Genomic DNA, 17,106 nt, shown 5'->3' with positions numbered 1-17,106 from the left:
GTGAAACGCTCTGATAAGTCTGGACGCGGAAACATCATCCGACCTCACCCAAGAGTTATCCTCGGGTCCGAAACCTTTCCAGGCCACAAGATACTGCAAACTACCTCTATACCGTCTAGAGTTAAGGATGCGAGAAATTTCATATTCCCCGTCCTACACCACCGGAGGAACAGAGGCAGAGGCGTCACAATCCGATACAACCGCTTTTTTCAACAGAGAGACATGAAATACCGGATTAATTCTCCAGGAGGTAGGAACCTCCAACCTAACAGCAGATTGGTTGACAACCTGAAGCACATTAAAGGGCCCTACAAACTTGGGACCCAATTTCTTAGAAGGAATCCTCAACCGCAGATTCCTAGAGGACAACCAAACCATGTCACCAACAGCGAACAAAACCTCCTGTCGTTTCCTATCAAAGTAGTCTTTAGATTTTCTGTTGGCCTCCTGAAGATTACAACGCACATCCGTCCAAACTCTCTCTAAATCACCGGAAAAATTCTCCTCCTCAGGCACGGCAGATCCCAACTTGGAGAACGACCCAAACGACGGATGTCTCCCAGAACAACAAAAAAAAGGCGAACAACCAGCAGAAGAAGATGTATGGTTGTTAAGAGCAAATTCAGCAAGTGGCAGAAACTCAGACCACCCCTCTTGATTGTCTGCCACAAAACAACGCAAGAACTGCTCAACATCCTGGTTTTTCCTTTCTGTCTGGCCATTAGATTCAGGATGATATCCGGACGAGAACGACAAATGAACTCCCAACCTGTCACAAAAGGCACGCCAAAAACGAGCCACGAACTGAGGACCCCTATCAGAAACAATGTCAGTAGGAACGCCATGAAGTCTGACAATTTCCTTGACAAAGGCCTTAGCGAGAGTTTTAGCGCAGGGCAGTTTGATGAAGGGAACCAAGTGACACATCTTGCTAAAACGGTCCACGACCACCCAGATGACAGTAAAACCCTCAGAGGGGGGAAGGTCAGTTATAAAGTCCATAGCCAAATGTGTCCAAGGAGCACTGGGAACCTCCAATGCACAAAGCAACCCCGCAGCAGGAGTATGTGAGGACTTAGATCTAGCACATATAGTACATTGACGCACCCACTTAATGACTTCCTTCTGCCATCCAGGCCACCAAAAACTGCGACCCACCAGTCTCTTGGTCTCAGAGATTCCGGGATGACCTGCCAACTGAGATTCGTGACACTCAACAAACAAATCTCTCCTAAAGGTCCCAGGCACAAACAACCTCCCATGAGGAGTGTTAGATGGGGCATTCTCCTGTGCTTTAAGAATCTCATCTTCCAAAACGGAGTCTAAAGCAGCTATCACAACACCTTCTTGTAAAATGTTCTCCTCTTTCTCAGCACCGACTATGGGAGAAAAACTGCGAGACAAGGCATCCGCCTTAACATTCTTAGTACCAGGGATGTAAGTAACGGAGAAATTAAACCGCGAGAAAAACAGTGCCCACCTAGCCTGACGGGCATTCAGGCGCTTGGCAGCATCAAGATATATCAGATTTTTATGATCCGTAAGAACCTGAACGGGAAATTCCGCACCTTCCAAGAAGTGGCGCCAGTGTTCAAATGCGAGTTTAATAGCCAATAATTCCCGATTACCAATATCGTAATTCAGTTCAGTCTCCGAAAATTTTTTGGAAAAAAAGGCACAGGGATGTAATCCATCCCCGTTATCCTGAGACAATACTGCGCCAACCCCCACAGAGGAAGCATCAACCTCAACCAAAAACGGCTTAGTCACATCAGGCTGCATAAGGATGGGAGCAGAGGTGAACCTCTCCTTGAGATACACAAAAGCTTCAATGGCCTCAGAAGACCACTGAACCGCATCAGCACCTTTCCTGGTGAGATCGGTCAGAGGTTTGACAATACTAGAAACATTTTTTATGAATTTTCTGTAATAATTGGCGAAACCTAAAAACCTCTGTATCGATTTCAAACCAATAGGCCTAGGCCATTCCTGTACAGCTTGAACTTTAACCGGGTCCATCTCAAAACCTTCGCTGGAGATAATGTAACCCAAAAAACTAATTCTCTGTACAGCGAACTCACATTTCTCCAGCTTAGCAAAAAGCGAATTGTCCATTAATAACTGTAATACCTCACGTACGCTCCGCCAATGAGACTCCAGATCCGGCGAATAAATCAAAATGTCATCCAAATACACAACCACATTTTTGCCGATCAAAGGTCTAAGGATGTCATTAATAAGATTCTGAAAAAATGCAGGAGCATTAGTAAGACCAAAAGGCATAACCAGATTCTCAAAATGACCCACAGGAGTGTTAAAAGCAGTCTTCCATTCGTCACCCTCCTTCATGCGCAACAGATTGTATGCCCCCTTAAGGTCAATTTTAGAGAACCACTTGGCCCCCATTAACTGGTTAAACAGATCAGGAATCAATGGCAGTGGGTAAGGATTGCGTACAGTAATTTTGTTAATCTCACAAAAATCCAGACAAGGACGTAAACCGCCGCCCTTTTTTTTTACAAAAAAAAATCCAACCGCCACAGGAGACGTAGAGGGCCTAATGTGACCGGCGGCCAAACTTGTCTGTATGTATTCCTCCAAAGCCTTCCTCTCAGGAATAGTAAGGTTAAATAAACGACTTTTAGGAAGAGTCGCTCCAGGGACAAATTCAATAGAACAATCATAGTCTCTATGGGGAGGCAAAACCTGCAATTCCTTCTCAGAAAAAACTCTCCAAAAATCCTGAATAGGAACAGGCAATTCTCCCCTATCCAAAGCTGCAATACGCCCGTTACAACACTTGTCATAACATTTATGGCTCCAGGATTTAATTTCACTGGTAGACCAATCCAGTACAGGATTGTGAAATTTTAACCAGGGCAATCCCAATATTAAAGGAGAAGGCAAGTTATTCAAAACTACCAAATCCAATTTCTCATGGTGAACACCATTAATAGTGAGAGGAAATTCACAGACCTTGAGAGTAATATTCTTCAAAGGGGAACCATCCACAGAAACCACAGCAATGGGGGATGATAAAGGTTCGGGTTTTAAATTGAGTCTTTCCAAGAATCCCCCATCAATTACATTCAGAGTAGACCCGCAATCAACAAACACCCGAAATTCCATTAATTTTTCTTGAGCAATCGTGGAAGCAGCTAAAAATATACCCTTGGAATTTAAACAGGCAATACGGGCATGACTGACCATTTTTTTTTCTTTCTTCATACGAAGCTCACAGCCTTTAATCAAATGACCAGATTTTCCGCAATAGAAACACAAGCCTTCAGAAAATCGACGGTCTTTTTCTTGAGAGCGAGGTGCCACCGATCCAATCTCCATCGGTTCACCACTGTTAGTACACACATTCTCATAACCAGAAACTGACATAGCAGAGGATTTGCTCTCATTAACCCTTGCACGCAGTCTCCTATCCACCCGTATAGCTAATTGCATAGCCTGTTGCAAATCTTCAGGTGTAGGATAAGCAATTAGCAGGTCTTTAACCCTTTCATTGAGCCCAGCAAGAAATAGACTTTTCAGAGCAGAATCGTTCCACCCTGTTTGAGTAGACCAACGACGGAAATGAGTACAATATTTTTCCACATTACCTGATCCCTGTCTCAAACGTCTCAACTCAGTCTCAGCTGATGCAACACGGTCAGGATCATCATATAATAGCCCCAAAGCAGAAAAAAAACTATCCACTGATCTGAAGCATGTATCACTAGGTTGCAAAGAAAAGGCCCACTCCTGAGGCTCTTTGCGCAAAAGTGACATTATGAACCCTATGCGCTGGGATTCATCCCCAGAGGACTTGGGTCTCAAACGAAAATACAATAAGCAAGCATTTTTAAATGAAAAAAATTCTCGGTGTTCACCAAAAAATAAATCCGGCAAACATACCTTAGGCTCCAAGAAATGTGCTCCAGGACAGTTACTCACGTGCTGATGGAGCTCGGCCACCTCCAGAGAGAGTCCCTGCAGGCGTTTAGCCAAATCCAGAACCGACACCATGATGGAACAGAAAAATCTTTCCTTAGAGAATTTGCAGGCTGGACTTACTGTTATGTTCTGCTACCAGAGCTAAGGAAAGAGATTAGATCTGTCCCTACGATAGAACTCAGCTGAATCCCTACGATGTAACAGGGAACCTGATCCTGCGATCAGACCTGCTAAAGTCCTAAGCTAGTCTGTACGGAGACCTATAGATGTGGGGAAGGAATCCCTACAAGTACTAAGGACTGGGAGGAAAATGGGACACCTCCTAACAGAAATAGTAGCAGACAGACGAACAAACAAAATATATAGAACATAGAGGTCCGTAGACCAAGCAAACTAACAGAGTTAGATACAGAGCACAGGCTAGCTAGAAAGTAGTTATACAATGAAGTCCAGCAAAGCCAGAAGGGCGGAGCAGGATTAAATAGGCCAACAAGGTCATGTGACCAGCAAAGGAAAAAACCTAAGAGCAAGGTTCTAACACACCCCACATGGGGGTGGAAAGAGAAGAAAACTGCGGGGCAGGGGGTGGTCTGGATCAGTCTGGCCAGGCCGCACCCGGAGATGGAGAAAGGAACCAGCTCCAGCACTTTGGCAAGGGGCCTGCTGCAAGCCACACCACCATGCAGCCTCACAGAGCTGCTAGCCCATCTCCCCAAGGAGGACCCCGAGTATGCGCGGGCAGCGCTGGAGGAGCTGGACCGGAGGATGGTCCGGGCGCAGCAGGACGTGATAGCCGGGTGGAAAGAAGAAGTGGCTCGGCAGGCTGTGACCCTGCAGCAGGAGGTGCCGTCGACGTCCAGGAGCACACCAGCCACCGAGGGCAGTGAAAACAGAGCGGAGGCCGAGGACGACGCCGCGGAGGAGGCCGCGACAGCAGAGGCAGGTAACGGAGACGCCCCTACCCCGAACCCTGGGGCCGCCGACCTGCCCTTGCACCCTGTTGCGGAGCCCAATGTACCTGGACCCGCCGTCGACACCGTGCCTCCACCGCCACCAACCAGTCCCCAGGCCGTCGACGCTGCCAGTGAGCCCCGCTCCACGCCGTGCCCTCTGACCCCGGGCGTGCTCAGTAAACCACCACCGCAGGCCCGGCCGCAAGGCCTAGCGCCCCTGGGCGCCGCAACCCCGACGGATCCCCCTGCACCGTCTGTACCACCCCTGGGAGCAACTAGGAAGCGACCAGCGCGGGCCTGGTCGCAAGGCCACGTGCCCCCGGGCGCCGCCAACCCGCTCGCGCCCCCTGCCTCTGCAGTACCACCACTGGGTGCAGATCTCTTCACCCAACACACCAGTCCGGATGGGCTTCCTTTCATCTGGCCCCCCGAGTATGTGAACCCCCGCTTTCGGAGGAGCCCGCCCGCGGAGGTTGAAGTACCATCTGAGCCCCTCATCCCTGCTCCGGCGCCTCAGGAAACCCCCCAGCTACCGTTGGAGGACGCCCAGTTTGAATGGGACCCCACTGGGGGGGACCTAATGGGGTTCACGAAGGAAACGCGGGCAGACGCAGCCGAACGGCGGGAAGCCTGCCGCCAACAGCTGGAAATGTTTGAGAGGGAGCAGCGAGAATGGCGCGTGAAGCAAGAGAAGCTGCAGGTCCAGAGCGCAGAACAGACAATGAAGGCCCGGCGAGATCCCCGAACTGCCCGCAGTCCCCGAGTCACCGGGACTGTTGTGAAGTTCCAGATGGAGCGCGGCTGGGGTTTCATCCGGGACCCTGAGACCATCAGCGATGTGTTCGTAACGAGGAGAGATGTGAAGAGCCACCTGCCGGAAGGTCATCGAGGGCGATATCTATTTCCAGGGGATGTGGTGTCTTACACCCGGCACCAAGGCGTGAAGGGATGGTACGCCCTCCACGTCCACAGAGTAGTAGAGGAGGAGGAACAGCACTACTCGGACGCTGAGTACCAAGAGGACCCGGATGGGCCTGAAGATGACGAGGAGGAGCAAGGCGCATATGGAGGACGACGATAGAGAGTAAGGAGAAGCGCCAATGTAAATAGTTACCCGTCAGGATACAGAGAACTGTGTGGGACTGTTTCAAATAAAGTGTGGTCCCCGTTGGGACTGATATAGGACTGTGTGAGAGTTATCCCCTACATCCCCTAGCAGGCTGAGGACTGTGAGCAGCCATTTCCCTTCCCAAAACTGGCCGAGGACTGAGAGCGGCCACCCCTTGTATATAGTTGCGCTTCTTAAAGCGCCCCCTACTGGTTTTATAAAAAGACTGCAACGTCTACCTCAAGACAAGTTTACTGGACTGTTGCACCTTTAAGAAGAAAGAACACCTGGTCGCAAGTTGCACCGCGGCCATGACCCAAGAATCTAAGAATGTGCTTTACTTAAAAATGTTTGACATAAGAAAGTTTTACATGCTGCTAGGTGATAATGCAAGAGTTTTATAAGGTGTTTTATACAAAAGAGTTCCGGAAGTCTTGAAAATGCTTTTATAATGTCTAGTGAAAAAGAAGAGTGTGTCCCATAAAGGGAATTGAATAATGTCGTCCGTTTCTGATGTAAAAAGTTGTGAAAAAGTTTGCATGTCCTGTAATTAACTGTTTTTGCTCTTTTCCAGCCCGAGGACGTGCTGTGCTTTACCAGGGGGGAATGTAGCGCCCCGAGGGTTCGACCGCTACAGGGGTATTGCACCTCAGACCAGAGGTGTGATATTCCACTCCCAGGTAAGGATGGAGTATGGACCAGGGCTCAGTTAGCTGCATACAGCACACACACCCCATTTCCGAGGGACAGCTCAACTATGTCCCTGTCTGGAGTGGGGAGGGGGGTGGAACACCCAGAGCCGTAGGGGGAGATAGGGGTTGGTTCCTGAGCATAGGAAGGAGCCCATTGGTTGCTGGTCACTTGGGCTCATGGTCAGAGGGAGGTATAAAAGGTGGGCACCATCTTAGATCTAGGTTCTGTCCAGAGAGGAGAAGACAGGGAGTAGAGGCTCCATAGGAGCTCTACTCCAGGAGGGCCTAGTGAGAGGCCGAGGAGGAGGTGAAGGGGAGCTGTGGTGCCACCTGAGCCCAGCTCCACGAGAAGGGAGGATAAGAAGGAACAGGAAAGACGGAGGAGAGACAGAGAAACCGAAGGGCTCAGGAACAAGAAGGTGGAAGGGACCCTAAGAACCCACGAGAATCCAGGGTGAAGGGTCAGGCAGATTAAGGGTACCGGATCCCAAGTTGGTGGAGGAGAAACTACCCTCAGCCAAAGACCGGACGTCGTGATCATTTATTGGTGCGACACCTCATCAAACCTGCTAGGAAGGCACCATATAGGACAGCAGAGGACGGGGCCCACGTTTAACCGCACAAGTCCGCGGCAGCTGGACAAAAGTGGGTCACTGGTGAGGCAGGCCAGAGAAAGGACAAAAGGGGGTCCTGAGCCATACTCCTGAATTGCCTGGGAGTTGACCGAGCCCCACACCTGGTGGACGCAGCATGACTTGGGCGGTCACTACGTGTACAGAAGTGACCCGGAGTACCTGAACTGTGAGTAAAAGACATTGGACTGCAGTACGTTGTCTGTGTGCTCTTTCGCTCCTCCAGCACTAACGGTACTGGGACTCTCACCACCATCACTCCCACCATTCACCACACTGCCCTGGGGCCGCACTCTTCCCGTGGGGAGTCACACCATCCTAGCTGCATCCATCATCGGCCCCAGCGGTCTGCCCTGCAGCGGTGGTTCCTAATAACCGCAATCCACGGGTGGCGTAGTCGGACAATATCTGAAACATCTAAAAGACTGCCACTGGTCTGACCACCCTGAGCTTCGGAACCGGGTTGCCACTACTACTCCCATCGTTCCCCTACTGCCCAGATCCGAGTGCCCCACGGCCCAGGGGGCGAGTCACATGTGAAGAACGCTTGACAAATGCTTCTACCTGGCAGGAAAAACGCATGTACAATCCACATGCATTTTTCCTGCCAGGGAGATGCGGAAAAAATCTGCAGCATTTCTGCATCGTGGGCACTTAGCCTTACAGTTAGGAAGCTAGAGTCTAAAATAATCCCAGTGGCAAAATTTCAAGATTAATAATTTTGTTTTGTTTGTTTTTTAATAAAGATCTTGATATGAAAAAAAAAACAATGCTAGTTTTTTATTTTTAAAATACAAATAACACAAGAATCTAAATTGAATCCCTTAAGGACACAACCAATTTTCATTTTTGTGCTTTTATTTTTTCCTCTCATATTTCAAAGAGTCTAGATAACTTTTGTCCATGAACAGATGCATGAGGGTTGATGATACTCTCACTCCATACACAGCAGTCATGTGATTGCTGTGTATAGGGAGAGAACAGGAGCTGGTGGGTCATAGGAGACCAAGACAGATCTGCTATGCTGCCAGCAGACTGCATTTCCCTTGTAACCAGTCCTTGCTACAAGGGAAATAAGAAAAAAAAAGATTTCAATACTTAAATGCCCTCCAAAATGTTATCACGTTACGGGGGCACAATGTGTAAAATATATATTACAGGTAAAAAAATAAATAAAAAAAACGTCATTGTCACACCAAATAATTGTTATTAGCACCGCCATGATATTCCACAAACAGTTTTCTTCTTTCAGGCATTATCTCCTTGTGATGGGATCATTTAGTACAGGGGTGTCAAACTCAAACACACAGAAGGCCAAAATGAAAAACTTGGACAAAGTCGCGGGCCAACCAGTATACAGTATAATGGGCCCCACATAGTCCTCCATACAGAATAATGGCCCCACATAGTCCTCCATACAGAATAATGGCCCCACATAGTCCCCCATACAGAATAATGGGCCCCACATAGTCCTCCATACAGAATAATGGCCCCACATAGTCCTCCATACAGAATAATGGGCCCCACATAGTCCTCCATACAGAATAATGGCCCCACATAGTCCTCCATACAGAATAATGGGCCCTACATAGTCCTCCATACAGAATAATTGACCCCACATAGTGCTCCATACAGAATAATGGGCCTCACGTAGTCCTCCACACAGGGTAATGGCCTCATATAGTCCTCCATACAGAATAATAGGCCCCACATAGTCCTCCGTACAGTATAATGGACCCCACATAGTGCTCCATACAGAATAATGGCCCCACATAGTCCTCCATATAGAATAATGGGCCCCACATAGTCCTCCATACAGAATAATGGCCCAACATAGTCCTCCATACAGAATAATGGCCCCACATAGTCCTCCATACAGAATAAAGGGCCCCACATAGTCCTCCATACAGAATAATGGGCCCTATATAGTCCTCCATACAGAATGAGGGGTGCCATGCATACCAGGACAGGGATTAGGGGTGCCATGCATACCAGGATAGGGATTAGGGGTGCCATGCATACCAGGACAGGGATGAGGGGTGTCATGCATACCAGGATAGGGATTAGGGGTGCCATGCATACCAGGATAGGGATTAGGGGTGCCATGCATACCAGGACAGGGATGGGGGTGTCATTCATACCAGGACAGGGATTAGGGGTGCCATGCATACCAGGATAGGGATTAGGGGTGCCATGCATACCAAGACAGGGATGAGGGGTGCCATGCATACCAGGACAGGGATGATGGGGTACCATGCATATCAGGATAGGTATGAGGGGTGCCATGCATACCAGGATAAGGATGGGGACCACATATAAAAGGAAGGGGGCGGCATATATACCAGGATGGGTGATATTGTCAGAATTGAGGGACATTACCCCTATACCAGTGTCAGCAGAAGACCCCCTCCCCCTTAAAAGTGCATCATGACCACATTTTTTGCTTACATTTTTATTTTTTTATTTTCCTCCTCTAAAACCTAGGTGCGTCTTATGGTCCGGTGCGTCTTATAGTCCGAAAAATACGGTAGTTCAAGACTGGACCATTTACCCTTGTTCTTGACCAGGCACATTTTAGATTTTGTTTTCTTCATACATAGGATTTTAAGAGCTATAAAAAAAATTCTCTCAGATTTTCAAGAATTTTTTTTCATGTTACATGGGGCTTCATTTTTAGGTCATTGTCATATTTTCTTCTTTTTTTTTGTTTGCTGACAGGTGATACTGGTAGATAAATAAAGGAAATAAGTGTTTGTTTTTCTCACTTTTAATTACCGTATTTTTTTTATGACCACTAAAATTTAAAAATGTGTTCATCATTCTGTAACAAACATATTTTATTTATTTATAAATGTAATTTAATCATGTTTGACAAATAAAAGTTTAACGAATGGAAGTGCTTGCATGAATCTGAATTGGGGGCATTCGGTCTATATATCAAAGTCTGGTGTTTAAGCAGTTTTCTGCCCTAAAATAGTATTGTTTGTACTTTTTGATGCTTTCTTTCTGTCATAGTGATGCATGTGAAAATGAAAACATGTGAAAACATTATTAAATGTTTGCATTTCCTCCCAACCTGCATAACAGCATGATGGTTATGGAAGTACAAATTCCCAATATATTTGAATTTTGGATTAAATTTTTTCCCTTTTCTTTAACCATCTCTGATGCTAAGCACTTCCATTCATTAAACTTGTATTTGTCCAACCTAATTAAATTTAATTTAATTTAGCATAGATTAAATTTACAGTTGCGGTTTCTCTTTGGGTGGGGAGACTCTGGCACTCATTATACAATCATGACAGTATTCATCTACCACTGCTTAATCTTATATTGAAGATATGGAGAGATAATAACACCTATTATATTACTATAACAGCAGGTTTACATTTTGTTTAGTGTCTATTTATTATTGCTAAATTATCGATATATGAATTGATATTTTTCTATACTATGCTTTTTGTACTGTAATTATTTTGTTCTGCTTCAGATTGAGCGATTATCTGATTCACTTGTCATAGCTTCGTTCCATACCCTCCATATATATGTGCTAATAGCCTCTACCATCTATTGGATTACATTATATTGTTATGCCCCCCCCCCCCCTCCTTTTGTGTCTCTATTTCTATCCTTATATCATTAAGAATTCTCCAACCTTTTTTCACCTTCTAGTTTGATTTTATTGTGTATTTTTGGTATAATCATGTTTAATAAAGTATTAGATTTGATTTATCGTTCCTGCTATATCCCCTTGTTTATTTTTTTTCTCAGTTCTATATGTCATTTTGGGAGATGCCTTATGGAGAGGAACTTTCTTTCGTGTTCTAAATTTACAGATGCTTAGGTAACAAAAATATGACTGATAGAAAAGACACACTAGGAGCATTAAAGGGTTATTCTCATGATTGTTGTTCAGGATCACACTGCTTCCCAGCCTCTCGGCTTCCTGATGGCTGGGGTGCGGTGCGCTCCTGCTCTTGCATTTTTTGCGTCATTGGCCTGAACTGTACGTACTTTGATGCTGCAAGCAGATGTCTTTGCAGCAATGAAGGAGCATAGTAGCACTGACCTCCAGCGCCAGTGGGCTCCAGCTATCCTGGCTAGTCTGTGCAGCGCTTACTAGCTCTATTGCAAAGAGACAGCAGCAGTGCCTGTGACTTCGGTAACTATTGCAGCCAATTCAATTTCTTTCTTAAACACTGTGATATTTCAGAGAAAACATATTTTAAAGAGTCAGCCGGGGAATACAGGGACGAGACTAGTCCCGCATTGTCCCTATCCGGGTTCTCCCGGCACCACTCCAGTTGATTGACACGTCTTGTCGATCCATTTCAGAAAAATATATACCTGGCTGCAGTCGTGCCAGGATCTGATTCATACTGCCCAAGGTTGGGCAACATAACTCAACTGACAGGTTCCCTGTTGAGAATAACCCTTTATTTGCTGAAATATACAAAAATATATACCGTATATAAAATTTCCACTTATACAAAGATGTCTATTTAATCTGAAACAATTACTTACTTATGTAGGTTGTGTTACATCGGTCTAGTGCACTTTGGTAAACTTTACAGACTTCTGGAAATAGGGGCTAAAAAGAAAAATATCTTGTGAATGTTAATATTTATTGATAAGCATTATTTTTTTAAATAATGGAAAAAAATGACTAGTAACATTTAGTGATATTTTTACAAATGGGATTTTCAGTTTTATTCTATAATTAGAATGATCTACCTTACAAACATAAGCATAAAATTATAAGGGTTGGTTGGTCTAGAATGACAAGTCACTCTGTGTGACTGCAGACTTGTGAATCCTCCCAGCGCACGCATTGCGCGCTGCGAGGGTTTGCCAGTGTCAGGGCTGTGAACAATGGTCAAGTAAGGAAAATGTATATCCCCGGTCAGAACCCGTCTAGTGGGTGTGCTGGGAGTATTCACAATTCTGCAGTCACACAGTGTATTGAGCGAGCCTGCACCCAGTAGACGGGTTTGGCTCGGAGTATACATATCACATACTCGACCGTCATTCCTGGCTCAGACACCGGTGAATCCTCGCAGCACACAGTGTGGGCGCTGGGAGGATTCACAAGTCTGCAGTCACACAGACTTGTCATTGTCTACTGGACAACCACTTTAAAGCGCACCTGTCAACAGGATTGTGCTTAGAAAACCACATACACTGTCAGGTGGGCGCCGTTATACTGAGTAAACTGATACACTGCCTTTGTAATTTTACAAGCAGTATTTAAAATAGTAGGCAGGTCACTGAAAGCACAGTGACCTGTCAGAAGGCAGAGATAGAAATACATGAATACATAAACAGAGCACCAGAGCACGAGCATATCATTATGTCAGAAATGAAAGTAAAGATTATAAAAGAACCACTGGACAGATTTCATCAACAAAGGTATCATTTTACTCAGTGTAACGGCGCCCACCTGACAATGTATGTGGTTTACTAAGCACAATCCTTCTGACAGGTGTGCTTTAAGCATCAAACCTATCAGAGGAGAAAAGAAGAGTTTGCATTTAAATAAGTTGTCCAGTGAAAGCAAATTATCATTTTTTCAATAGAATAGGTGATAACTTGCTGATTGGAAGATATGTCACTATTGGGACCCTCACCAATCAGTAGAACAGGTATTATCCCTGATGAGAATATTTATCTCCTTTACAAGATGGCACAAAAGGCTGGATACCTGCCAACTAAATTCATTCTCTATGGGCTGCCAGGGAAAGTTGAGCACAGTGCTTTGCATGCCCATAGGGAATAAATGGAGTGCATGTCAAGCATGCGCCATGGCACTCCATTCTAACATTAATAAAAGTTCTAGGTTCTGCTGTTCAGTCTTGGTCCCTGATTCCCCCTCCCCCACCGAACTAATTTGCTTTACCTGGACAAGCTCACAAAGCCCATGCAATTGTTTTAATTCCTAACTATCGGTGCAAATGCAAAGTAATAATTTCATATGTAAGGTAAGCTCAAAATTGAAACTTATGGTTTTTATTTTATACTTTTTTTTCTGGTTCATGATGACTATCATAATGTAATCAATAAAATAATATATATAAAATCACTAGGCGCTCCTATCTTAGAGTGCAATTGCTGCACAATATCACATTAGTCAACAAAAATGTGCATAAATGTGTAAAACTAACAAAAAATTTAGTAATTACTATCGACACATATGGATTACATATATAAATAATGCAGCACTTTGTACCGATCTTTCCAAGGTTTTGTACTGAATAATGGTTTAATAGTCTTCAATAAAGCTGTCAGTCAGGGCCAAGGCATGGTTACAGGAGCCACTTTGTATTCTCAGAGCAGTGACTGAACCGGCGCCCCGACCCCATGACTGAAGCTTAACCGGCTGAGCGTGAGAATAAAGTTAACTTCCTCCCTGCTGTATTCGGCTGTGTGCAGGCGCTGGGCAGCATAATAATGCTATTAACTTGCAAATTAACTGCATATCTGCAGGTTAATAGCATTATTTCTGTTGACAGGCTTCCTTTAACATAGCACCAAAACGTACCAATAAAAATGCTCGCCACCTGGGCGTAGAACAGGTTCAATAGCTAGTCCTGGTATATGCTCCCCCCAGCCTGGTATATGCTCCCCCAGCCTGGTCCCCCATCCTATTATATGCTTCCCCCTCCTGGTCCTCCATCCTTTTATATGCTCCCCCAGCCTGGTATATGCTCCCCCAGCCTGATATATGCTCCCCCATCCTGGTCCCCCATCCTATTATATGCTCCCCATCCTGGTATATGCTCCCCCACCCTGGTCCCCCATTCTATTATATGCTCCCCCAGCCTGGTATATACTCCCCCAGCCTGGTATATGCACCCTCATCCTGGTCCCCCATCCTATTATATGCTCCCCCATGCTGGTCCTCCATCCTATTATATGCTCCCCCAACCTGGTATATGCTCCCTCATCCTGGTCCCCCATCCTATTATATGCTCCCCCATCCTGGTCTTCAATCCTATCATATACTCCCCCAGGCTGGTCCCCCATCCTATTATATGCTCCTTCATCCTGGTCCTCCATCCTATTATATGCTCCCCCATCCTATTATATGCACCCCCATCCTATTACATGCTCCCCCAGCCTGGTATATGCTCCCCCAGCCTGGTATATGCTCCCCCAGCCTTGTCCCCCATCCTATTATATGCTCCCCCATCCTGGTCCTCCATCCTATTATATGCTCCCCAGCCTGGTATATGCTTCCCATCCTGCCTGCTCTGCTGTTGTTCAATACATACATACAAAAAAACAACAATAAACACTCCTACTCATCTTTCCCCTGCTCCCCTGCAGCGCCTCGTTAAATATTTAAATAACACGGCGCCTGAGTCAGCGCATGCACATACCATGATCTCTGGCACCATTTTGTTGAACACACTGTGTATAGTGTCTTCAATAAAATGGACCTGGAGATCGCGATATGCGCCCACGCTGACTCCAGTGCCATTTTATTGAAGTATTCTACTACGTCAACATAGCAGTGTACACGAGCCGGTACTGCTATGTTGATGTTGCATTCAAATACTTCAATAAAATGGCGCAGTAGTCAGCGTGTGCACATACTGCGATCTCCAGTGCCATTTTATTGAAGATCCTATACACAGTGTCTTCAATAAAATGGCGCTATAGTGCGGTGTGCGCATGCGCTGACTCCGGTGCACACTCCGCAGGCACCGAGGCTTTGGACAGAAGAACACATCTACAGTTATATTATAGATTGGAAGCGTGTCCCGTCCCGAGACGCTCTTTAGACACTGAAGTAGGGTTCAAGCTTCCTTCTTGAGTCCTGTTTTGTGTGACGCTGCAAACGATAGAAAAGTGCATGGACCAACTCAAGATCCTATGCGTTACAGAAAATACATTTTCGTTCGTCAGGGACGCTTCTGAATATCCTAATAAACACACACCGAATGGGAGTAATCTCTATCCAAACTCTGGATCTATTTGTGGATTATGCATTTACCTTGGACTTATACATACCAAAACAGAATTCTTGTGACTATTAAACTATTACTCAGTACGAAACTTTATATGTATATACACATATATATATACTGTATATCTAATCCATATGCACCGATATTAATTACCAGACTGTTTGTTAGCATTTTTGACTATCATAATGTGACTCTAGTGACTCTAATACTACTGTAAATGCTAACTGATGTACTATTAGCATGTTGGCAAAGATGATACATACAATATAGATTAACTAACAAGCCATGTACCGGTAATTAAAAATGTGCACATAATACAACGTGTTATAATTGTTTCTGTCCAATTGTTTTTCATTGAACGATTGTCAAGAAATTGACTTTGAGCACATACCAAACAAGTACGCAAGTCATCAATGAGAGACTGGTGGTCACAGCATTGACTTCAAATGTAAAAATGGAAATGGACATATACTCTACATGTAGGTTATAGAAGGCCAACAGTGATAGCATGCCACAAATGTGAGGTCACCAGTCTATTGGGAGTTAGGACTTATTCAGTAGAAATATTCAATATGGGCATAACACTTATGATGACCTAATGTTGAAAAATTCAAAGGGTGATAATTGTGCATTTGTGTAGTGTGGATGCTAGTATGAAATGTCACGACAGAATAGGTAATCATCCAATATTGTTATGTAATGGTATATTTATAATTCAGCTCAATTTGAGGAATAAATCAGATTTTCTTTATACCATTTATGCTGTTCCTGGTCTGATACAGCATATTGTTGTTAGTTTGAATTCAATTTGTTAAAGCTTTATTGCTATAAAGCACTGTTGGATCCACATATGATAGTGATAGTCTATAGTGATGAGCGAGCATACTCGCAAGTACTCGGTACTAGCCCGAGCATCTGAGTACTCGAGATGCTTGGAACTCCCGAGTACTTGCGAGATGCTCGGGTCCCCTCCCTGCATGTTTGGCCCTCTTTATAGCACTAATCAACATGCAGGGATTGCCTGCCACTCATTGTAATGCTGCAGCCATGTTGGTTGTGGCATTACAGTGATTGGCTGACCGCACAGCGTCATCAGGTCTATATCAGACCTGCCGCCGCTGTACTCGTCAGTCTACTCCGCAATCAGGCAGTGTAGGGAGAGGTGCTGCTGAGCTAGGGAGAGATTTGGTTGTGTATTAGGTAGTGTAGGGAGAAAACAAGTACATTACACATATCCATCTCAACAAACAGTCCTTCTGAGGACTAATCCATCTGCAGAGATATCAGGCAGGCAATGTATATAGGCAGGCAGGCAGTGTATATAGCAGACTGCAGTGCATATAGCACAAGAGGCTCCATTCCAGTTCTGCCTTCTGCTGCTGTTAGATATTTCTAGACAAAGGTCCAGGTCTCGGGGGGCCAGGAATAATTCTTTTGGGATCTTAATACTCATTATTTGCTTAAAAAGCAATCCAGAGAACACAGTTTTTCTGCGCCATTTGCTTGTTGGCACTGCAGAATACAGCTAGGCCCTTTCCATATTACAGCGCTAAAAATCCAGCTATTTAAAACTGTGGTTTGTCCGTTACACGGATCACATATAAGTGGGCTGAAAATACTGCCATTTCTGGCCTCCATTCAAATTTTTTTTCAGTGTGTCAGCAAAGTTTTTGACACCGGTTTGCTGTTCAAAATAGTTATCTACAGGCCAGGTATTTAGATCTGTGGTTTCTCCGTCACACGGATCACATATATTTGCGCTGAAAATACTGCCATTTTTGGCCTTCATTCAAATTTTTTTTCAGT

The 17,106-nt window shown here is 45.1% G+C and overlaps 1 protein-coding gene across 1 annotated transcript in view; it reads right to left on the bottom strand.

The window, feature by feature from the left end:
• PLVAP (plasmalemma vesicle associated protein) overlaps positions 1-17,106 on the bottom strand; it is a 51,586-nt gene that overhangs the window by 11,775 nt on the left and 22,705 nt on the right. The window contains exon 2 of the mRNA XM_073661061.1: positions 11,855-11,921. Within this exon, the coding sequence (XP_073517162.1) occupies positions 11,855-11,921 (67 nt within the window). The remainder of the gene's footprint in view (positions 1-11,854; positions 11,922-17,106) is intronic.

This window comes from Phyllobates terribilis, unplaced genomic scaffold (assembly GCF_046119375.1).
Source record: "Phyllobates terribilis strain yellow unplaced genomic scaffold, ASM4611937v1 Scaffold_1__5_contigs__length_1240528914, whole genome shotgun sequence".
Taxonomy (NCBI): Eukaryota; Metazoa; Chordata; class Amphibia; order Anura; family Dendrobatidae; genus Phyllobates; species Phyllobates terribilis.
The sequence above is the reverse complement of the archived record's forward strand: the minus strand, read 5'-3'. Positions and strand labels throughout refer to the sequence as shown.